This window comes from Euleptes europaea, chromosome 19 (assembly GCF_029931775.1).
Source record: "Euleptes europaea isolate rEulEur1 chromosome 19, rEulEur1.hap1, whole genome shotgun sequence".
Taxonomy (NCBI): Eukaryota; Metazoa; Chordata; class Lepidosauria; order Squamata; family Sphaerodactylidae; genus Euleptes; species Euleptes europaea.
The window spans coordinates 11,736,326-11,759,588 of NC_079330.1; the positions used below are offsets into that span (position 1 = coordinate 11,736,326).

The following is a 23,263-nucleotide window of genomic DNA, read 5'->3' on the forward strand; positions in this document are numbered from 1 at the left end:
TTCTGAGCCCCTTTTGCTGGAGATTCCACCAATTGAACCTGGGACCTTCTGCCCCATGAGGAGCAGTTAAAACTCTAAGGGCTGTTTAGCTTGGAAAGAAGGTGGTTAAGGGGTGACATGATAGAGGTCTATAAAATTATGCATGGTATGGAGAGAGTGGACAGGGAGATGCTTTTCTCCTCTCATAATACCAGGATGCGGGGTCATATGCTGAAGCTGGAGGGTGAGAGATTCAAAACCGATAAAAGGAAGTATTTCTTCACACAACGCTTAGTTAAATTGTGGAACTCCCTGCCCCAGAATGTGGTGATGACTGCCAACTTGGAAGGCTTTAAGATGGGAGTGGACACGTTCATGGAAGAGAGGGGTATTCACGACAGTCAAAATGGATACTAGTCATGATGCATACCTATTCTCTCCAGGATCAGAGGAGCATGCCTGTTATATTAGGTGCTGTGGAACACAGGCAGGACAATGCTGCTGCAGCCGTATTGTTTGTGGGCTTCCTAGAGGCACCAGGTTAGCCACTGTGTGAACAGACTGCTGGACCTGATGGGCCTTGGTCTGATCCAGCATGGCCTTTCTTATGTCCTTATGATCATGCACGTAAAACAGATGCTCTACCACTGAGCCATGCCCAGGTGTGGACCGGCTACTGAACTTACACAGAAATTTCCTGGGGGACCACTGCCCTAGAGGGCCACTAGTGGCCCAGAGGAAGCATAACCGAGCTCTGCCAGCTCTGCCAGAGCCTCCGGGGCCACGTGGCTCAAACCCTTCATCTGCAATGGTTATGGGTGTCAATTCACTAAATGTCTTGTCCTGCTGTTTTCAGGAGGAAGCAATGGGTGAACTAATACTGTTCATTGAGCTTGGTGATCCCTGCAGGGCTGGTTTGTAGCTCCACAGAGGCCATTCGGTTTAACTTGCTTCAGGGCCGTTTTCACTGCCCAATCTTCTCTTGGCCGCCCCCCACCACAATGAAGCCAACCCAAATGCTCTGTGAGCTCCGTATTGCCTTTATGGACTGGAATTCCAATGAAGGATTTCCCTCTCATTCCTCTCAGCTCTCTGGAGAAACGCTTGCTTGTGGGGCCATTATGTTTGTTTTGTATGGGGATCGAACGTCAACCCGGGATGGCATTTCCAATGTTCCACGAGGAGATGGCAGGAGAGGACACTCTCTCACAACTAAGTGTCAAGTGTCAACCCACAGGGGCTGGTTGAGATGCACATGGCAGACCTCCTAAGATTCACTACTGAGAGAAGGGATATTTTGTCATCCTCCACACACAAAGGAGTAGGGTTTTTGGCTTGTTGTTTTTTTGCTTCGCTAGTCTTGCTCTTCCATCACCGCAGATTTGAGGGAGGAACGGATAAATTGAGGAGGGTTGGAAAAGAAGACGCGATTCGTGGGAGAAAAAAAGAAGATTGCACACGTTGTAAGCTCCATTCTATTGCCACAGCAACTCGTGTTCTAGAAACATCCGTCAAAAGGGGGAGGAAAAATATCCCCCTTTGAGTGGTCATGGCAACCAGCTTTTTTTGGGACAAATGGTTCATGGGTATAACACAGTGGCCTTCTGCCGCCGCGGCGGTTGGCTCACCGAGCTAAGAAGGTTGCACATCTTCCTTCCCCTTGTCTCTTGCCTTTGAGGTTTAAGAACCTTACACAAGCTCATTCCTTTTCTGACAGGCTGAAAAGGATTTGAGATTAGCTTTTTCATCTTTTGTTCCTGAAATACTACGGTGGAAAAGATCACGTGAGGGACCCCGGTTATTTCTGTTCTCGGTGATAACATCTCCTCTTTTAGTTGGGCGCGCACACAAAAGGGTTGGATCCAGAGCAGACAGGCCGTTCAGTGCCACCGATCTTTCTTACGTCATTCTTCGCAGTTCTTTATCCCCCATGAACAGCATTTCGTGGAGATATTCGGTGGGGGGCGGGGAGGCAGGAAAGTTGTGTTTTGCTGATGGAAAATTTAGTCTGGACCCAACCCAAGGAGCTGGGGGAAGAAATGTTGTTACTCGTGGGTTCACATTTCACATGATGGTAAACCTGAAACATATGTTGGGTTGGAAACGCCTCATTCACACACACTGAACACATTTGGGGTCTTATAGTGTAGGGCAGAGTTTCAAATTGGTATTTGGGGTTCCCTGAGCATCCACAAGGGTACTCCAGAGGGGTCTCTGAGTCCTTTGTAGTGGCAAAGGATGAGCCCTCATGCTGGGGTTACCAACTCTGGGCCAGAAATTTCCTGGAGATTTCGGGGTAGAGCCTGGGGAGGGCAAGGTTTGACAAGGAGAGGAACTCATCAGGATATAATACCATAGAGTCCACCTTCCAACACAGCCATTTTCTCCAGGGGGATGGATCTCTGTCATCTGGAGAGCAGTTGTAATTCTGAGTGATGGCCAGGCCTCACCTGGAGGTTGGCAACGCTATCTCATACCCATCAAGCGAAGGCAAAAGCAGAGCCGTCTCAATTTTGTAGGAACAGGGCAGGGACTCTCCACCTTAGGGGAAGGGGACAGAATTGTGGTCCCCCTCTTTCAAAGGGTGGGAGCACATGCTCTAAATTCTAAAAATAAATTAAAAATTAATAGGATCTTGACGGTTTGATTTCTGGCACTCTTCCTAGACATTGTTCTTTCTAGGACAGAACAAACCTTGGTATCATACAGGTAAAAAGGTAAAGGTCCCTGTGCAAGCACCGGGTCATTCCTGACCCATGGGGTGATGTCACATCCCGACGTTTCCTAGGCAGATTTTGGTTACAGGGTGGTTTGCCAGGGCCTTCCCCAGTCATCTTCCCTTTACCCCCAGCAAGCTGGGTACTCATTTTACCGACCTCGGAAGGATGGAAGGCTGAGTCAATCATACAGGTAGCAGAGGAGAAAGTATTTTTCATGACTAAAGAGTCGCTATCATTGAAGAAGAGGTTGGAGGCCCCTGCCGTAGGGGATACACAATAGTGAACAATTTAAAAAAAAAACAGGGACCTCACAGAAATTGGCAAACTTGGTTTGCTGGAAAAGGGGGGATCAAACTGTAGGACAGCTCCTGCTTCAGTTGAGTTCTTGTACAACCACCGCTGGAACAGACAGGGAGGAACTGACTTCTGTTTCCACTCGGTACGAAACAGCCACATATGTTCATCCTGAAGAGAACACCCAACTTTCATACAGAGAGTCCTAAGTCCGCAGAGCCTGTTTGATAGATTTTCTCCGCTACACCATGCCGGCACTCCTGGTGTCTAACCACTTTCTGGAGGGAGAATCCAAGCAGAGACTTTTCCAACGCTATGCACTGGGTGGCACAGCACAGGGTCAGCCCTTGGGGCTTGCTCGGCTGTCGTGACAAGTGGTTTGAGCCGCCTTTATCATATCTCAGAGATGTCTGCGACGCTCCGTGCCTCTTCTGGCTTTCACATGAGCTCACCCAGGGACACTGGTGTCTCTGTTTGTGCATCTTGGGGGTGGGGGGAGCCAAGGAGGAGCAAAGCCACCCTTTCTCCCTGGCTTTGCAAGCTTTATAGCATCTCACCAGGCCTGGCTCTCAGCTGCATCGTGAAGCATTCAACAGAGGGAGGACTTCACCAGCCTGAGTGGTTCCCTCTGCCCAAACCTCATGTCACAATCCCACACGTCCCTTTAAAGACCACAGGCAAGTCCCTGCCCTGAGAAGAAGAAGAGTTGGTTTTTGTACCCCGCTTTTCTCTACCTTTAAGGAGTCTCAAAGCAGCTTACAATCACCTTCCCTTCCTCTCCCCACAACAGACACCTGGTGAGGCGGGTGGGGCTGAGAGAGTTCAGAAAGAACTGTAACTAGCCCAAGGTCACCCAGCAGGCTTCATGAGGAGGAGTGGGGAATTGAACCCGTTTTTTACCTAGCTACATGTAGTTCTCAGTGAACTCAATGGACAATGAAGAAAGCTGATAGGAAGAAAGTAGATTCCTTTGAAATGTGGTGTTGGAGGAGAGTGTTACAAATACCCTGGACCGCCAAAAAACCCCAAAAACAAATCCGTGGGTTTTAGATCAAGTCAAGCCTGAACTGACCCTAGAGGCTAAAATGACTCAACTGAGGCTGTCGTACTTTGGACATACTATGAAAGACAAGAGTCACTGGAGAAGACCGTCATGCTAGGAAAAGTTGAAGGCAGCAGGAAAAGAGGAAGACCCAACAAAAGATGGATTGACTCTATAAAGGAAGCCACAGCCCTCAATTTGCAAGATCTGAGCAAGGCTGTTAAGGATAGGGCACTTTGGAGGACATTGACTCATAGGGTCGCCATGAGTCGGAAACGACTTGACGGCACTTAACACACACACACACACATGTAGTTAGCAAGCTGGCTTTCTGTTTACAGATGCCTGATCTGGCCGTGCTGATACCTGCTGTTTTAACAAATTGTTTTAGATTGTTTAGAATGCTTGGGTGGGAAGTGGGTTTATAGCTATTTTAAATAAAGGTAGGTTTTGAGGTGGGATTGGAAGGAAATAAGAGAGATGCTATCACACAGGTATTGTGGCAGGTAATCCCAGGCAAACGGTGCAGCTAGGGAGAAAAAGTCTAGTGGAGCAGAAGAGCTTTGGACTTCAGACAATGGAGCTGGGGGAAGGAAGGTCTTTGTTGGGAGTGTGTCAAGATGAGAGGACAGAGAGATCAGAAGGACAAGACTATGGTCTTCAAAAGGGAGGTTGAAGTTTGTGCTGGAACCAGGAGCAGACAGGAAGACATTATAGGAATTTTAGGAAGGGCCTCACAACGTCAGAACGATGATGCCGTGACTGATTTTGGCAGCAGAGTTAGGGTTGCCAGCTCGGGGTTGGGAAGTACCTGGATATTTTTTTGGGTGGAGCCTGAGGAGGGTAGGATTTGTGAGGGGAGGGACCTCAGCGGGGTAGAATGCCATAGAGTCCACCTTCCAAAGCAGCCATTTTCTCCAGGTAGGGTTGCCAACTGCCAGGTAGTGAAAACCAAATCAGACACCTCTATACACTTATCATAAGATGAGAAATTCAGTATAGGAATAGCTATGAGCAATGCCAACAATATTCTGGCTATATATTCACAGTACGTGGTAATATACCCACCAATGACATATATTCCCAACAAGCATATGTATTTATTTCTTTTCCATGTAAAATTTCCCCAAAGCACAAGTTCACAACAATTCCTATGTAAGGTAAGTATGGAATAAAGTCAATTGAAATGTCTTTAAAGATGTACTTCTTTTCTTTGCAGCAGTTGATTAATTGCAGGAGAAGACGATCGTTTCAAGGCACACAGCCCAATTCTTCCTCAGTTCTTCAAGATTATATTGCGTGCAATTATTCATCATCATCCATAGTCTCAGGATCCTAGTGGCATTCAATTACTAGGATCCTTACCTGTAATGGATGGTATCCTTCTACTTACCTCTGTTGGGGAAGTATAGTATATTTTATTCATAAATGGGTTATTCGGTTGAAACCTGAGACTATGGATGATGATGAATAATTGCACGCAATATAATCTTGAAGAACGATCGTCTTCTCCTGCAATTAATCAACTGCTGCAAAGAAAAGAAGTACATCTTTAAAGACATTTCAATTGACTTTATTCCATACTTACCTTACATAGGAATTGTTGTGAACTTGTGCTTTGGGGAAATTTTACATGGAAAAGAAATAAATACATATGCTTGTTGGGAATATATGTCATTGGTGGGTATATTACCACGTACTGTGAATATATAGCCAGAATATTGTTGGCATTGCTCATAGCTATTCCTATACTGAACTGCCAGGTAGTAGCAGGAGATCTCCTGCTAATTCAACTGATCTCCAGCCGATAGAGATCAAATCAACTGGAGAAAAATGGCCGCTTTGGCAATTGGACTCTATGGCATTGAAGTCCCTCCCCTCCCCAAACCCCACCCTCTTCAGGCTTCGCCCCCAAAATCTCCCGCCGGTTGAGAAGAGGGACCTGGCAACCCTATCTCCAGGGGAACTGATTTATGTCACCTGGAGATCAGTTGTAATCCCAGGAGATCTCCAGCTATCACCTGGAGGGTGTCTAGCTTGTGAAGTGCTGTTTCTAGTTTGCTGATCACCTGGAGGGTGGCAACCCTGGGCAGAGTGTTGGATTGAGGCAAGAGGCCCCAGAGGCAACAATAGCGGAACAGAGAAGAGGAGGAAGTTGCAGTTGGCAAGAGATGACCAGTGGAGGAAGCAGCATTTTCAGCGAGGGGGGAGAAAGGGCATGCGTTTGCAATACTGTAAAGGGAGAAGCAGCGGGAGCACAGTGACAAGCTGAACAGAAGAGAGAGAAAACTCAAGATAAAACTATACTGCAATCTAGTGGCCGTTAACAGTTATGATTTATTGCCAACAAAATGCCTGCGATGCAGAGAGGAAGCCTTGCAGATCCCAGGGCTCCTGAAGTTTCTGTAATGTATGGGGAGGGGCTGTGGCTCAGTGGTAGAGCCTCTGCTTGGCATGCAGAAGGTCCCAGGTTCAATCCCCGGCATCTCCAGTTAAAGGGACCAGGCAAGTAGGTGATGTGAAAGACCTCTGCCCGAGACCCTGGAGAGCTGCTGCCCGTCTGAGTAGACAATACTGACTTTGATGGGCTAAGGGTCTGATTCAGTAGAAGGCAGCTTCATGTGTACCCCTCTCTTCTCTAAGCAGAGACATGTAGGGTTGTGGCCCTCTGGCGACGCTGGCAGACCACCGCTATGACCACTAGGCCGTGTTTAGCGAGTTGGCAAACTGCCGCTATACCATGCCCGGCCTTGGTGGGGCAGTCAGGTGATGGCTGGCAGACCACGTCACTGAAGACTGCCCCTCCTCTGTAGAGGGGGGGGTAGAACAATAGACAAAGGCTTGTATGACCTAGTTTGCTATCTCTGCCGCTACCATGGTTACTCACAACAGTTGCAACTTACAAGTTAGTATTTACTGCTTCCTATAAATAAAACGCAGCTCTGAGACCAGAGGTCTGTTTTCCTTGACACCGAGTCTTTGTCTTCACTCTCTCAATTCCCACATCTGGTGCCGCCGACGTGATTCGACGTGATTCACTGGGTCTCGCCTGCTTACCACGACTGGAAAAGGTTTACGCGTACTCTCAGCTCTTTGGCTCCCACGGCTCATCGGCCCCCTCGGCTTCGGCCCCCATTGGTAAGTATGGGTGAAACATTATCTTCAGAGCAGGTAAAGCATGCTGAAGAACTTTATCAATTGGTGAGACATAGCGGGGACTCAGTGTCGACAGCAGACCTTAAGGATCTCCTACGGGAGATTGATTGTCAGTGTCCCTGGTATCCCCAGGAAGGCACTCTCAAACCAGGGGACTGGGAGCAGATAGGAAGGGACTTGAAGGGTGAGCCCCATGCACCAGTGCAATATATTCTTGCCTGGCAAAAGGTTTCTGGAGCTGTCTGCGCTGGGACGCCAGCGGACAACATGCTCTTGAAACCTGCTATGGAGGTGACACCGCCCCCCTATCCGGCTCTCCTCCCTGCAGCCTCGTCTTTGGCTCCCTTATCTCCTTCTCCCGCTTGTCCACCGCCTCGATCAAAAGTGGCGTTGGCAGTCCAGGCAGCCCGCTGTAATGGGGACCTGGATCTTTCCGAAGAGTGGGAGGGAGATCCACCTGCGTAAATCTTTCTCTGCCTTGAAACAAAGTCCCAATGAGTCATATGCAAGTTTTGTAAATCGGCTTAAAAATGCCATCTCACTGTTTTCACTGCCAAAAGCCCAATCACTTTAGGAATAAGTGCCGAGCCCCCGGTGGGGGAGCCTACCGAGGGAGTGGTGCTAACACTCCTAACTCTATGTTGCACAAGCACTTCAACAAACCCTCCCTGGTGGGGTTGCCCTTGTTTCCATGCGTGCTGAGGCTCCTCCTGGCACATACCTGGCCTTACTTACCTGTGCAGCCCAGCAACAGGGGATCAATGTGCAACCGGACAAGGTTGTGGTCCAGGACAATTGTATTTGTTGTTTTGCAGTGTTGGAGCGCTCTTCCTTTGAATTTAAAGGAAGGTGCTTCCTGTGCACACCTTGTGCCGCTCCCGCCCTCGGGAGTGGACAAGGGGGATTTTTCTTCTGATTCCTTACAGATTGCCTTGGTCACCGAGAACATCTGGCACCAGAAGCCAATTCGTGAGTATAAGGTACAAGGTAAAAAATTAAGAGGTCTTCTCGATACTGGTGCTAATGTTTCTGTGATCACCCCTCAGGATTGGGACCCCTCCTGGCCTCTAGAACAGTCAGCTGCTGTCTGGGGGGTGGGGGGTTCCACGCCGGCACAGCAAAGTGCTCGGCCTCTCCTTGTCACTACCACAACTGACCAGCAGGTGGGGTACGTGACTCCCATTGTCGTCCCACTTAAAGTCAATCTTTGGGGACGAGACCTTTTGTCTCAATAGGAGGCTACTTTAGTCACTAATGACTAAGCCTCGTGCCCTTGCCTTGTCATGGCTTTCTACAGACTATGTGTGGATCGACCAATGGCTACTGCCTGGTGACAAATTGGAAGCTTTGCAACGCCTAGTTGCAGGGTCATTTGGTTCCTTCCACTAGTCCCTACAATACTCCAGTGTTTGTCATCGAAAAGAAATCTGGCAAATGGCGTTCAAAGCATGATTTGCGCGCCATCAATAAAATTATCAAACCTATGGGTGCCTTACAGTGTGGCTTACCCAACCCAAACATGATCCCTCGTAATATGGCTATCATTGACCTTACAGCCTCAGGATCAAAAATATTTTGCCTTTAAACTCAGCAGTCACATTGTCTATAAGTCCATTTTTGTGGACTTATTAGGTCACCTCACACTCCCAAAATATCCATAAGTGTCTGCAACGGCAATAGCATGCACCAGATGCTCAAAAATCACATCTCCAGGCCATTCCGGGAGAATCTCCAGGCCATTCCGGGAGATTCTCCAGGCCTTTCCGGGAGACACCCCCATGTCCATATTCTGGTGGAAGTTATGAAGGTTATAATATGTACAACTAGTGTAGAGAAACTAATGAATTTACAATGTAGTTCTTCAAAGGAAGGTGGGAACATGAGACTGCAGCTCATGGTACACGTGGTAAGATGGAATCTTAATAACAAAGTCAGTGAAAGAAATGGATTGTATAAATGTGAATGATTCTACAGTGGTAACTATGTTTAATTAGACTACATCTGCATCGAAGCAAATAACTGCAGAAGTTTCCCACCAGCCATTAAAATGTATATATTTGAATGTTTATGCTGTCTTTGTGGGTGTGACACCCAGGGCACTTTGGCCTCTGGATCTGCATGCCATAAACCTTTCCCCCTCTTTTTCTCTCCTGCTCTCTGTTTCTCTGCTACACACTTCACTCAGTGTGCCTAAACAGCACACAAACACGTTCACATTCTTAAAGTTGCAACAATTCTATGCCAGCCAGCTCGCTGTACTCCCCTCCCGTTGCTACGGCAAAGACCTTCAGTAGCATCTCCTGACCAAAGAATTAGTTGTTTAAAAGGTTCTATTGTTCCTTGGAAATAACTTTCTGTGCTTAAGTCAACTGCAGTTCTAACACTTTTTGTCCTTTTAGGGTCCCTTTGTATGGGCCCATTTTATTTTTGCGTTTTGCAATTCTATACTAAAATTAATGAAAATTATAAAAAATCTCCACATTTTTTTCTTTTGCTTAGTCCTTTTTTTTTACTTTTTCAAATACTTCTGGAAATTTGTTTCATGTTTGTCACATTGGTCTTTTTCCTCATGATGCAGTCAATCTCATCTCTGATCGTTTGTATGTGTGTAATGTCATTTCTCAGGTGGAAGGAAGCTACGTGTCTCCTTCCTGTGATGACAATCTCCTGAGTCTGTTCATTGCTTTGCGCAATCAATTGGCAAAGTGCACTGGATTGCTGTTTGTTGCTCATATTCGCAGTCGTCAGCCCTTTCCTGGCATCATCTCTGAAGGAAATGCCCGGGCTGACTCCCTTGTTTCCTATGCAGCTCTCTCCCCCATTGAGAGCCATGCCATGCATCACCAAAACGCCAAAGCCTTGGCGAACCAATTTCACTTGCCCCTTGCAGAAGCCCCTGCCATCATTCGGCAATGTCCTCAGTGTTCTGGACAGGCTTCCTTTCCTTCCACTGGTGTCAACCCCCGAGGTTTTGGTGCCAATCAATTGTGGCAAATGGATGTTACTCAGTTTTCTTCATTTGCTCCCTGGAAATGTCTCCATGTGGTTGTGGACACCTTCTCTGGTTACCTATTTGCCACTCCCCAAAAGGGTGAGAAGGCTAAGCACGTTTGCACCCATTTAATTCGTGCCTTTTCGGTTATGGGTGTTCCCTCTGCTCTGAAAACAGGACAATGGCCCTGCCTATTGTTCCTCCGCCTTTGCTGCCTTTTGTGATCGGTGGCAAGTGCGCCATACCTTTGGCATCCCATATAATTCCACGGGCCAAGCCATCGTGGAACGTGCCAATGGCACTCTCAAAGAATGCTTGAAAAATTGAAAAAACAAGGGGGAGTTGGCCTCTCCCTCTTGGACAAAGAGGGCCTACTAGCTCAGGCTCTCTTTACCCTCAACCATCTTAACCTTCTCTCTTTTAACTCAAAATTTGTTACTAGGACTCAGCGGCATTTCCAGGCCGACAAGCCGCTGCCACAGCCCCTGGTGCGCTACCGCCGTCTCCCCGACCCCCTTTGGCACGGGCCGGTGCCTCTCATCACGTGGGGCCGGGGCTACGCCGCAGTCCAAACATCTACCGGACCGTTGTGGGTGCCTGCACGGTGTGTTCGCCCTGATCTCCATGGCGTGGCAGCAGGATCTCCCCAACCTGAGTCCTCCAGCCAACCTGATTCCCCCCGACCCGAGTCCTCCAGCCAACCCGATTCCTGGCTTCCGCCTTCAGTTGGTGGACCCTGAGCCTATGGCCGAGAGGCGTCGTGGTCGTCGCAGAGCGAGCCCTCCAGTAACTTGGGGGGCCATCAAACGCTTGTCTGAGCAAGCCCAACAGGAGTTGGCTAAGCAGCACCTGCCTATGACCCCAGAGAACTTTCTGGCTGCTGTTTTTGCTCAGCTGACTGTGAACTCAGTTATGATCATCTTGTGTTTTTGTCTCCTGAGCTCTGGAGTGCAGGGGGTCAAGCATGAGTCCTCTGCCCCGAACTTATGGGTTCGTCATGCTTCTTACATGTTTGCTTTTCATGGCAAGAATGTTTCTCTGATTTATGAGCCTCCTCTCTCTGCCTCTGCTATGTCCTTTTTGCCTACTCCCTTTAACTCTCCTGAACTGGTTCTGTCTGAACTACAACATTTGAACCACTCCATGCTGTTTGCCTCCACCACTGCCCCTCACTGGAACAGTACTCCTTTCCAAAGGTTTCGCTTTCATCGCTACCTACCTGGGTTGTGCTTCTGATGTTATGCTAGCAATCCTCTGTTTTCCCACTGGACTTATACGACTGCTGCTGATCAGATGTGGGGAATTAATGCAGCCAATTATACTGCTTGTTCTGACCGTTTTTACCTTTGGGGTACCTTTAACTCTTCTTTCCAACCCAATCTCCATCTCATGAACACTACCACACGACAGCTGTATCACCGTCTGCCGATGTTTTCCCCAAATGCTTCCCTGCTCACATCCGGAAGCATTTGTGGCAATTGGCTCATCCGAGACCCCAACCTTTGGTTCTTTTGGGGGTCAGGGTGGGCTACCAACTATCATCCTGGAAAATATCAGTGTGCAGCTCTTGGGTATCTTACCTTGCCAGTCCAAGTCCTGGATGCTTCTGGGACACCTTTAGCCACTCACAAAGTGAGGCGTGCCGCAGCGGCCCCCCTTGGCCCCGGGTGTTCAGATGAGGTTATTGTGGACACCCAACTCAGTGGGGGAAGCGACTGGGGTCGCGCCATAGGGGCTGGTCTTACTGGGATTTTGACTCTGGGGAGCTACCCAGGGATCATTGCCCAGGAGAACCGCCGTTCCATCTTAGGCCTCACTTGTAGGTTAGAAATGACTGTCAATGCTACAAGCCGCTTATTACAGCAAGAGATTTCTGAATTGCATCAAATCACCTTACAGCATCGCTTTGCCTTAGATTTTCTCCTGGCTCGTCAAGGTGGGTTTTGTAAAATTGTTGGTCAGGCAGGTTGCAAAGTCACATTCCATGACCTCAACAAAACCATTGAGGACGAGCTGGAGAAATTGCGTCATATGCTCACTAACAATGTTATTACTTCCGGAGCTCCTGGTCTTTTTGATTGGTTGACCAGCTGGCTACCTGACTTTGGGTGGCTGCGAGCAACTTTTTTAGCGTTACTTGGAATCATTGCTGGTTTTATTGCATTGGGGTGCTTTGTCCAATGTCTTCCTGGTCTTTCCAATATGTGTGCTTTCTCTAAGGAGCATGTGCAACGTCACTTTCTGTCTTATGCATATCATCAGCTTAAAACGAAAAAGGGGGAAGTGTAGGGTTGTGGCCCTCTGGCGACGCTGGCAGACCACCGCTATGACCACTAGGCCGTGTTTAGCGAGTTGGCAAACTGCCGCTATACCATGCCCGGCCTTGGTGGGGCAGTCAGGTGATGGCTGGCAGACCACGTCACTGAAGACTGCCCCTCCTCTGTAGAGGGGGGGGTAGAACAATAGACAAAGGCTTGTATGACCTAGTTTGCTATCTCTGCCGCTACCATGGTTACTCACAACAGTTGCAACTTACAAGTTAGTATTTACTGCTTCCTATAAATAAAACGCAGCTCTGAGACCAGAGGTCTGTTTTCCTTGACACCGAGTCTTTGTCTTCACTCTCTCAATTCCCACAGAGACATTCCGCTGTTGTTAAAGAACATCCTCTGTCATATCAGCCATAACTATGCAGGAGGCATTAACACAACATGCTCAGTTCAGTTTATTTAGTCATTTGATCAGCAAGTATCAGTACAAAATTACAGTTTAAAAACCCCAACTGAGGACCTCTGTATCATACTGGCTACATAACAGGACTTTGCCACTGAATAAGAAATAAAAGCATCTTTATCTTCTAATAAAAAATTATTAACAATAAAATCAGCTGAATGGTGAACATTTCTGAAATTTCTAGTCAACACAGGTAAAACCAGCTTATTTCTAACCTCCCGATAAAATCCACAGTGTAATAAAGTATGTATAATTGACTCAACTGAATTATAATTGCAGGGGCATAATCTGGATGGCCCAGGCTAGCCTGATCTCGTCAGATCTCAGAAGCTAAGCAGGGTCAGCCCTGGTTAGTATTTGGATGGGAGACCACCAAGGAAGACCAGGGTTGCTGTGCAGAGGAAGGCAGTGGCAAACCACCTCTGTTAGTCTCTTGCCATGAAAACCCCAAAAGGGGTCGCCATAAATCGGCTGCGACTTGAAGGCACTTAACACACACACACACACACACACAATCTGGCCTCTACAGGTATATGCTGAGATCTCTAGTTGAGCATAGCTGACGGAAAAGCAACGCAACATGCTCAAGGACTCAGCCGGGCTGGAGGCTAAACCTTGTTTCCGCCTCTGAGGACCCCAGCAGGGAGAATCAAGTCTTTGATCTGCACATTACTATTCTCAGTTCTTGGTTGCACCGAGTGTAGAGTAACCAACCCCCAAGCAGGACCTGGAGTTCTGGAATTACAACGAATCTCCAGACTACAGAGATCAAAGGGAAATGTCAGCTTCAAAGGGCAGGCTCTCTGGCAACTCATCCCCACCAGCTGGGGTTGCCAACCCTCCAGGTGGTGGCTGGAGATCTCCCGCTATTACAATTGATCTCCAGGTAACAGAGATCAGTTCACCTAAATAAAATGGCTGCTTTGGAAGGCGGACTCTATGGCATTATGCCCCATTGAAGTCCTTCCCCTCCCCAAACCCCACCTCCCCCCCCAAATTCCAACCCAGAGCCAGCAACCTTATCGCCAACTTTCATCCACCCCAGTCTTCAGGAATCTCCCAAGCTGGATTTGGCAGCGGGGCATAACTACACGCTATATTCTTGATGGGTCTGCCCCATGTCCTATTGAACCAAATGCGAGCTGGAAGTTTCAGGTTGAAACTTAATTCCCAGTCATGTGGGGGACCAATTTGGATTGGGACCATGGTGTGCAGGGAGAAGGGGGGGGTCTAAGCCTGCCCCCTAGGGTTGCCAACAGCCTCCTCAGTAGAAAGGCCCAAGAGGGTCCAGTAGCACCTTAAAGACTAACAAAATTTCTGGCAGGGTATGTGTTTCCGTGAGCCACAGCTCACTTCTTCAGATACAGCTAGAATGTGATTCCATCCATCAAGCAGAGACGAGTGAATTATTTATTTATTTATTTATTAGACTTATAACCCGCCCTCCCCAGCAAGCCGGCTCAGGGCAGGTAACATCATTTTAAAAACACAACAATATACAATATAAACATACAGTAACATCCATAATAAAACCATCAATTAGACATGCGCTGGCAATGTAAATGTCAAAAGGAAGTCAATGACATTAGCAGGCGTGACTGGATTAGGTAGGCGTGGAGAATTTAGCATTGGTAATGAGACAGGAATCCCAAATCTCTATTAAGTCCCGGAGGATGCATAGTCTCGAGCTTCATTATTAAGTTGTAATTCAGCGGTCTCTCTTTCTAATCTCCCTTTGAAATCACTTTGTAAGAGAACTGCTACGAGGGTTGCCAGGTCCCTCTTCTCCACCGGCAGGAGGTTTTGGGGGTGGAGCCTGAGGAAGGAGAGGCTTCAATGCCATAGAGTCCAATGCCCAATGGGGCCATTTCCTCCAGGGGAACTGATCTCTACCTGCTGGAGATCAGTTGCAATAGCAGGAGAGCTCCAGCTAGCACCTGGAGGTTGGCAACCCTGGCTTCCCTCGCCATAAGAAGTCGTGGCGGTCCTAGAGTTAGGAAAAAAAATATTAGCCTCGCTCAAGTGCCGTTTATTTTTTATTTCCCTCTCAGAAACACAGAGAAGGCATTGCCTAGAGCGGCCGCTGGGGGACCACTCTGCGTCCCTCCATATTCTCCCCCTCCCTCGACGTGACGTTCTAGCTTCCCACTCTGTGGCTCCGGGAGCGCTCGCTTGGTTCCGGTCAGGGAGCCGGAAGTGGACGGCTGACGGGCGTTGCCGTGGAAACGCGCCGCTGTTTGCCACCAAGAACGGGGCCTGGTACGAGCGGGGCCGCTGGATGGAGCCAGTGGGAGGTGAGAGGCCCTCGCGCTGCTCTGGACCCCGCCGGCCGCTGCCCCTTCCTGCCTTGCCCCGGCAGTGGCCGGCTGGGAGGGAGGGAGGGAGAGAGGGAGAGAGGGGTGGGTGAGTAGCCCGCCAATCCCGCCCGCCTCAGTGGGGATCGGATTGCGTCGCTGTATTGGGTGGGAGGGGTTGCTCCCACCTTTCAGTTCTACTGCCAAAAGCAAACCCTCTTTCTTAAATGTTGCTCTCTCTTCCTGCAAGAAAATGAGGGCGACGTCCCTTTTCATCCCCTGACCTGCTCTATACTTACAACCACCTTGTAAGGTAGGGCAGGCTCTAAGAGTCTATGATTCTGTACTTACAACCACCCTGTAAGGTAGGCCAGGCCCTAAGGTTCTATGATTCTGTACTTACAACCACCCTGTACGGTAGGCCAGGCTCTAAAGTTCTATACTTACAAACACCCTGTAAGGTAGGCCAGGCCCTAAGGTTCTATGATTCTGTACTTACAACCACCCTGTACGGTAGGCCAGGCTCTAAAGTTCTATACTTACAAACACCCTGTAAGGTAGGCCAGGCTCTAAGGTTCTATGATTCTGTATTTACAACCACCCTGTAAGGTAGGCCAGGCTCTAAGGTTCTATACTTACAACCACCCTGTACAGTAGGCCAGGCTCTAATGTTCTATGATTCTATACTTACAACCACCCTGTAAGGTAGGCCAGGCCCTAAGAGTCTATGATTCGGTACTTACAACCACCCTGTAAGGTAGGCCAGGCTCTAAGGTTCTGTGATTCTGTACTTACAACCACCCTGTACTGTAGGCCAGGCTCTAAGGTTCTATACTTACAAACACCCTGTAAGATAGGCCAGGCTCTAAGGTTCTATGATTCTGTATTTACAACCACCCTGTAAGGTAGGCCAGGCTCTAAGGTTCTATACTTACAACCACCCTGTACAGTAGGCCAGGCTCTAATGTTCTATGATTCTATACTTACAACCACCCTGTAAGGTAGGCCAGGCCCTAAGAGTTTATGATTCTGTACTTACAACCACCCTGTAAGGTAGGCCAGGCCCTAAGGTTCTATGATTCTGTACTTACAAACACCCTGTAAGGTAGGCCAGGCCCTAAGGTTCTATGATTCTGTCCTTACAACCACCCTGTAAGGTAGGCCAGGCCCTAAGGTTCTGATTCTGTACTTACAACCACCCTGTATGGTAAGCCAGGCTCTAAGGCTGCCAGTGCCAACTCTGGCATGGCTAATCCCTGGAGATTTGGGGGTGGTTCCCAGGAAGGCCAGTGTTTGGGCAGGGAAGGGAGCTCACAGGGGTTGTGATGCCACAAAATCTGACTGATCTCTGTAGTCTGAGATCTTATGAAATTCCAGGCGAACTCCAGGTCCCAACTGGAGACTGGCAACCTTACTTGGCTTGGAGAGCATGACTGTTCCATATTCACCCAATGATCTTCATGGCTGATTTAAACCCTAGTCTCTTTTCCCCAAGAAGCTTGCGATGTTATGGGTAATTAAATGGGGGTGGGGAGAGGTTTGAAAGGCCAAACGCAGGAGAAAGTGGTGGACACAAAATTTTTAATAACAAAAAGCCACACCCTCATTCCTACCATGCCCCTCTTACTTAACGGAGCGCTGGAGTTTTCTGTGGAGGCTAAAGCCCTGTTTTTTTAAAAAGAGGTGCAAAATCGCTGAATCCCAGATCTAGCCTCATATTCGGAGCCTGTCCTTCCGCCGGTGAGCTCAGGGTACCATTTGGCTTCTCCTAACTTTTCCTCCTGTGAACTGGGTTTGCCGAAGAATGACTGGCCTTGAAGTCACACAGTGGGCTTCATGGCTGAGAGGGGATTTGAACGCACATCTCCCTGGTCCTCATCTGACGCTGTCGGCGCTGCAACTGCAATGTCCTGCAAAGTGTGGTGGTGAAGAATTCTTCGCACTGCTTTAATGCTACATATTTATATAACTTGCATATATATCTGATAAAAATAACATTTGTTTTTTATGTGTCTTGGGAGTATGTGATTTGGGTGTGTGATTGCACTAAGGTGTGTAGCTCCCCACTCTGCAAGTGTATACCTTTTCCTCCTTTCTCTTGCTGGGACTGGGATGCTGGCTAACCCCGCCAGCAGCTGTAGGGGTGCCACTTTTAGACTGGAAAATCATGCTGAGGCTTTTAAAATGCACCCCTAGAAGTTCTTGCAAAACGGTGGTGGTGGAAAGTGCCTTTAAGTCATAGCTGACTTATGGCAACCCCGTAGGGTTTTCAAGGCAAGAGACCTTCAGAGGTGGTTTGCTATTGCCTGCCTCTATGTGGGCTGAGAGAGTTCTGAGAGAACTGTAACTGGCCCAAGGTCAAGCAGCAGGCTTCATGTGGAGGAGTGGGGAATTGAACCCACTTCTCCAGATTAGAGTCCACTGCTCTTAACCACTACACCATGCTGGCTGCAAAATAGGGGCTGTAATTTACCAGGAACAGGAAACAGGAACTGTTGCATGCAATGGTTCTGAGGTGATGAGCAAGTTGTCTATGTGATGGCGAGGGGCTGTGGCTCAGTGGCAGAGCATCTGCTTGGCATGCAGAAGGTCCCAGGTTCAATCCGTGGCATCTCCAGTTAAAGGGACCAGGCAAGTAGGTGATGTGGAAGACCTCTGCCTGAGACCCTGGAGAACCGCTGCCAGTCTGAGAAGACAATACTGACTTTGATGGACCACGGGTCTGATTCAGTATAAGGCAGCTTCATGTGTTCATGGCCCATTTAAACATTGTGGGCTGCAGCATTCATCTATCTAGTGAATTTCTATTTCACCTTTTCTCCAATGAGCTCAGAGCTGTGCCCATGGTTCTCATTCACAGTTTATATGTGCCATATTTGGATCGAAAAGGCCTAGGGGAGAGGGGGTACCCTATTGAGAAATAGCTGTATACTTGTTAATTACAACTTGGAATGGGTAGTTTCCAAAACATTGACATTGTTGTTCAAATCTTGGCTGCTTGCTGGTTTTGTTGTGTGTGTGTGTAAAGTGCCGTCAAGTCGCAGTCGATTTGTGGCGACCCCTTATGGGGTTTTCAAGGCAAGAGACTAACAGAGGTGGTTTGCCAGTGCCTTCCTCTGTATAGCAACCCTGGACTTCCTTGGTGGTCTCCCATCCCAATACTAACCAGGGCTGACCCTGCTTAGCTTCTGAGATCTGACGAGATCAGGCTAGCCTGGGCCATCCTGGTCAGGGCGGTTATGTTATAGAAACCAATAAATTTAAGTGGAGGAAATAGACATGCTTATTCAGTGTCCTCAACATACATCGCTCTTCATGGAATTACTGAAGCAAAGAAGACGCACTTATAGAGTATTCCTTTAATGTCTTTAAACATTGATGTCCTGCTTCTCCAGACTAATTTTTGTACTGGACTTGTCCATCAAACTTCCATTATCTTCTTTTAAAAAAGCACAGTTCCTCACACGTGCATACACACATTCTAGATTTGCTGTAAAAGAAAAGCTTTAGAAGTGACACTGCCCGTATTCAAATGTCTGCCCCATCTCAATTTTTAAAAAGGCAAAGACTTATTTACAAAAGAGAAGCAGAGATATTCTCCCCCTGGCCTTGGGCAGCAGAAGCCTGAGATTTCATTCTTTTCGCCCACGTCAATAGGTGATTAATCCAGACTGAGATTTGACATGGCTTGTGACGCTGTCGCCCGGGCTCTTTGTATTGCTTGTGCTGCCTTGGAGGTTCTGTTGCTGGGTGTATGAAACCGAATAAACAAAACGATGCCTGCTCTTTTTAAGAAAAGAGGACACTCCTGTGGAATGGCTAGGAGTCGCCTCAGGGCCTGGATTCTGCTGAGCTGCCAACTCAAGCCGGCTTTTTCTGCATCTGTTTAGCTAGACGTGGAAGCAGCGTCCCCCACCTCTGGGACTTGGGCTACTTTTGTCATTGCAGGATATCCAACAAGGTGTGGTGGTTAAGAGCGGTGGTTCGGAGCAGCACATTCTGATCTGGAGAACCGGGTTTGATTCTCCACTCCTCCACATGGGTGGCAGAGGCCAATCTGGTGAACTGGATTTGTTTCCCTGCTCCTACACACGAAGCCAGCTGGGTGACCTTGGGCAAGTCATACTCTCTCAGACCCACCCACCTCACAGGGTGTCCTGTTGTGGGGAGGGGGAAGGGAAGGTGATTGTAAGCTGGTTTGTCTCCCTTAAGTGGTAGAGAAAGTCAGCATATAAAAAACAACTCTTCTTCTTCCATTTTCCTGGTTCCCATTTTTTAGATTATGATAACCAAACCCAGAGGAAACTGGTGTTAAACAGCCTCAAAGTGACTGTTTTTCCAAAGATGGAAGGAGCACAGTGTGACGATAGGTCCATGTTCTTAATGCACTGTTCCAGGTTGGGGTGGACTTGAGATATGTTGGACTCGGAAGGTGGGTTAGATGCAAGGCTACGTAAATTCAAATAATCATCTAAGCTGGACCAGGGGAAAGATGCCTGGCGCTTAGGAAAAGCACCGTAGCCTGACGCGTCTGAGGCTACATTCAATAGACATGAAGCTTGAAGGTTTCAATTACCAAGTCAACTTCTGGCCTCTGTTCAAGATGCTGGCAGTGACCTTTAAGAATGAGCCTGGCGCACCTTCAGGAGCTCCTTCGCCCAGATGTTTCTCCATGTTCTCGGAGATCCTGGGATGAGTCTCTGCTCTTTGTATGGTCTATTAGTAAGGTACACTCTAGCAAGGTATGAGACCTTGGGGGCGGGGGCAAACTACTTGAGAGCCAGTGTGGTGTAGTGGTTAAGAGCGGTGGACTCTAATCTGGTGGATTGGGTTGGTTTCCCCACTCCTACACATGAAGCCAGCTTGGTGACCTTGGCTAGTCTGTCCAAACTCTCTCTGCCCCACCTAACTCACAGGGTGTCTGTTGTGGGGAGAGGAAGGGAAAGAGATTGCAAGCTGGTTTGATTCTCTTTAAAAGGTAGAGAAAGTCGGCATATAAAAACCAGCTCTTCTTCTACTGCTTTAGTGTGTCTCTGTCACTGGGAAAGCTGCCACTGCTGAATGTTCTTCAGCTGCTTAAGATGCCCTTGCCAGGAAAAAACTGGGGGCAGGCTTAGGCTCCCTGTGTTCTAGAGGACCCCCCACCCCAGCCCTCCCCTTGAAAGGGCAACAGAGGCTATGCAGAGTCAAACGTCAGGTCTGTCCTTTCTTCTCTTCCTGGTTTTCAGACTCAAAGATCTGTGACTCCCTTCAGCTGCCGTTAAAGATCATATCAGAGTGACTGGCCTATTTACCAGTGGGAGCTTTAGAGCTGCCAGTCCTTTGGAACCGATGGAGCATCTTCTGCAGGTGAGTCTGTTTCTCCCCCTTCACATGAGCCACGGCCCTCCTCTCTCACTGGCTGTATGGTTACAGCTGCTTTTGTCCCCACCTCCCCTGTTCAGATATGGTCAGTGGCAGCTTCAGGCATAACCTTGCTTGAAGTAGCTAGATAGCTAACATACAGAGCATTAACTGTTGCTCACTTCTGAGGTGGATGCGCTCCCTTCCACATTTTGCGCACACAGGGGGTGTGAAAAAGCAGAAGGGGTGTAATCTAGCCGGAAATTCTCATGCATGTGCCCTTGTGATAACAGATGGGTCGTTTCAAGGGAGATGCATACATCTAAACTTCCCCATGGACCGTGTCAACTTCTTGCAGTGGCCTGCTGGCTAGGAGGATAACCAGGGCTGTTGTCATAACCCCCAAAGACCTTTACGGTCAGCAGATAACAACTTACTGGTGGTCCCTGGCCCTAAGAGTGTGCGGCTGTCCTCAACGAGAGCTAGGTGGAATGCTCTGTCTGGTGACATCAGGGCCCTGCGGGACCTTAAAGAGTTCTGCAGGGCCTGCAAGACAGAGCTCTTCTGCCAGGCCTACAGTTGAGGGCAGCCATTGGTATCATCTTCTGCTGGGCTCCCTATCCCCCCCCCCCCCGCACCTCTATGCTACTCTTGTTAATTGGAGGGGAGGCAACTTGCTGCTTATGCCAGGCACTATGGATTAAATTGGGCGCCATCTTGAGTTTTTAAGGTTTTAATAGGGTTTTATTGTTTAATTTTAGAATTATTATGGATTTTATTGTTGATAATTAATGTGTTTTGGCTGATGTTACCCGCCCTGAGCCTGGTCTTGGCCGGGGAAGGCGGGTTATAAATTGAAAAAAATAAATAACTGGCAATGTGCCATAGGCCGCAGCTGCAGCCAGCAAACACGTCAGATCCTGCCAGTTCCTTGAGACGTTGTTGCCCGTTCGTTTCTGCAGGGGTCCTGAAAAGCAATGGCTGCTGCGTCACCTCTGAACAGAGCACCCCCTGAACGGCAGACCTCCTCTGGCATCACAGAGCCTCCCCTCTGGCAGGCGTCCTCCGTCGCCATGCACGTCACCCGGCCGAAATCTGCAAAGGGGCGCACTCGGTCAAGCTTGAATTACTCCCATAGCATGGAGGCCTATTCCTGCCGAGCCCCCTCGTCCCCGCAGCCGCTGGTTCCCTGCGACGAGCCAGGGAGCGGCCGGAGGGCGGCCTCCTCCCAGCAGCTGTGCCAACCTGTCCAGGTGCCTCCGGCCGAAATCCCCGACCTCCTCCAGCAGGTGCCCGCCCGGACCTCCTCCTCCTTGAACAAGTACCGGGTGCTCCCGTCCATCAGCAGAAAGGAGCTGAGGAGAGGCGCGGTGGAGGTGATGTCCGAGCAGGCGAGCCAGCTCCGAGTGAGCACCCGGCCGAAGGAGGAAAAGCAGGGCATCCAAGCGCGCCCCCCAGAGAGGCTGCCCATCTCTGCCGTGGCAAGACACAACAGGGGTGGCGGCGAACACGTCAAAATGTCGCCCCCTCCCTTGGAAGCAAAGCCATTAGGTAAAATGAAGGAAGGAAGCACCTGGCCAGCTCCGGCTCCAGAAGAGCCCTCCGAGAGGGAGCCCAGGTTGCTCTTGGCCGTCAGGTCTCCTTCGGGTCAGCGGTTTGAACACCACTTCCGGCCGACCGACAGCCTCGAGACCGTCCTCGCGGTGGCAGAGCGGGAAAACTCCACCGCGTACCAGCGCTGTAGTATCGAAACCATGGAAGTGCCTCGGCGGACCTTCTCGGACCTCACCAAGTCCTTGCAAGAGTGCGCGATCCTCCACAAGTCGGTGCTGTGTATCTTGCAGGAGGAGTCCGAAGGAGAGCTTTAAGCAGCCAGGGGCTGCTCTCTGTATTAAAATGCCATTGGGGGCCACGGATCTCCGCCTGATGTCCACTTCTTCAGCCCCGCAGGCGCCTTTGTGTGGCCCAAGAGCCGTTTCCCGAGCTGTTCCCTGCACATTCAGAGGGGGCCATTCCCGAGCATCCCATTTCAGTTCCTTTTTGTGTCTCCGCCGCCCAGTTTTCCTTGTACTTCCCCGCTCTGGAATCCTTCCAAGTGCCTTTCCCTCAGCAGGCCGCAGCACGCCTTTTAAGAAGGTCACTCATCCTGCCCGTTTGTTTCATATTTCTGATTCGCTTTTTCCTCAGTGGGAGGACTAAGTTTCCTTTGGCTCTAGAAGCAGATCCCTTGTCCCCGCTGTAAGTCCAGGTTAGTGCCTGTAGGACGGGGAGACGGAGACCAGGGGTCTGATCTCTTCAGGATAGTTTCCTGACAAATCCCGCTTAAGCAAATTGTCATCCAGTGGCAGCCTCTGTGTGCAGAACGTTTCTAGTAGCTGTGCCCAGTGCTGGTATTTTTAAGTTTAAATTCTCTCTTCAGAGAATAATCTGGGTTTGGTTGTGGAGACCAAAAAAAAGACTTCCATGCTTTTTCTCTACCTTCAAGAATAAGTGGCGTTTGCTTTCGCTGACCACCTAACCGGGTTCGTTACAGTATTTTAAATCAGCCGTTCCTTACAACATTATGGGACAAATTGGTCTTGACAGAATGGGTTATCCATTATAGATGTGCGTTTCAGTGTTTGGCAGCTCGTGTAAAAACCTTTCCTTTTTTTCCTGAACAGGAGTTAATTGCAAACTTGTGTTAATTTGGTATTCTTGTTCTCTAAAT

General features: G+C 48.9%; 1 protein-coding gene across 1 annotated transcript; it reads left to right on the plus strand.

Annotated features, from left to right (window-relative positions):
• Window positions 1-15,118: 15,118 nt before the first annotated feature.
• On the plus strand, window positions 15,119-22,490 carry UBXN10 (UBX domain protein 10). The gene is made up of 3 exons (XM_056865360.1): window positions 15,119-15,210; window positions 20,439-20,559; window positions 21,516-22,490. The coding sequence occupies exon 3, from the start codon at window positions 21,531-21,533 to the stop codon at window positions 22,419-22,421; it is 891 nt and encodes a 296-aa protein (XP_056721338.1). The 5' UTR covers window positions 15,119-15,210; window positions 20,439-20,559; window positions 21,516-21,530; the 3' UTR covers window positions 22,422-22,490.
• Window positions 22,491-23,263: the final 773 nt, after the last annotated feature.

Coding starts and splice junctions, on each gene's coding strand:
- UBXN10 (XM_056865360.1), top strand. CDS start 21,531: ATGGCTGCTGCGTCACCTCTGAACAGAGCACCCCCTGAACGGCAGACC.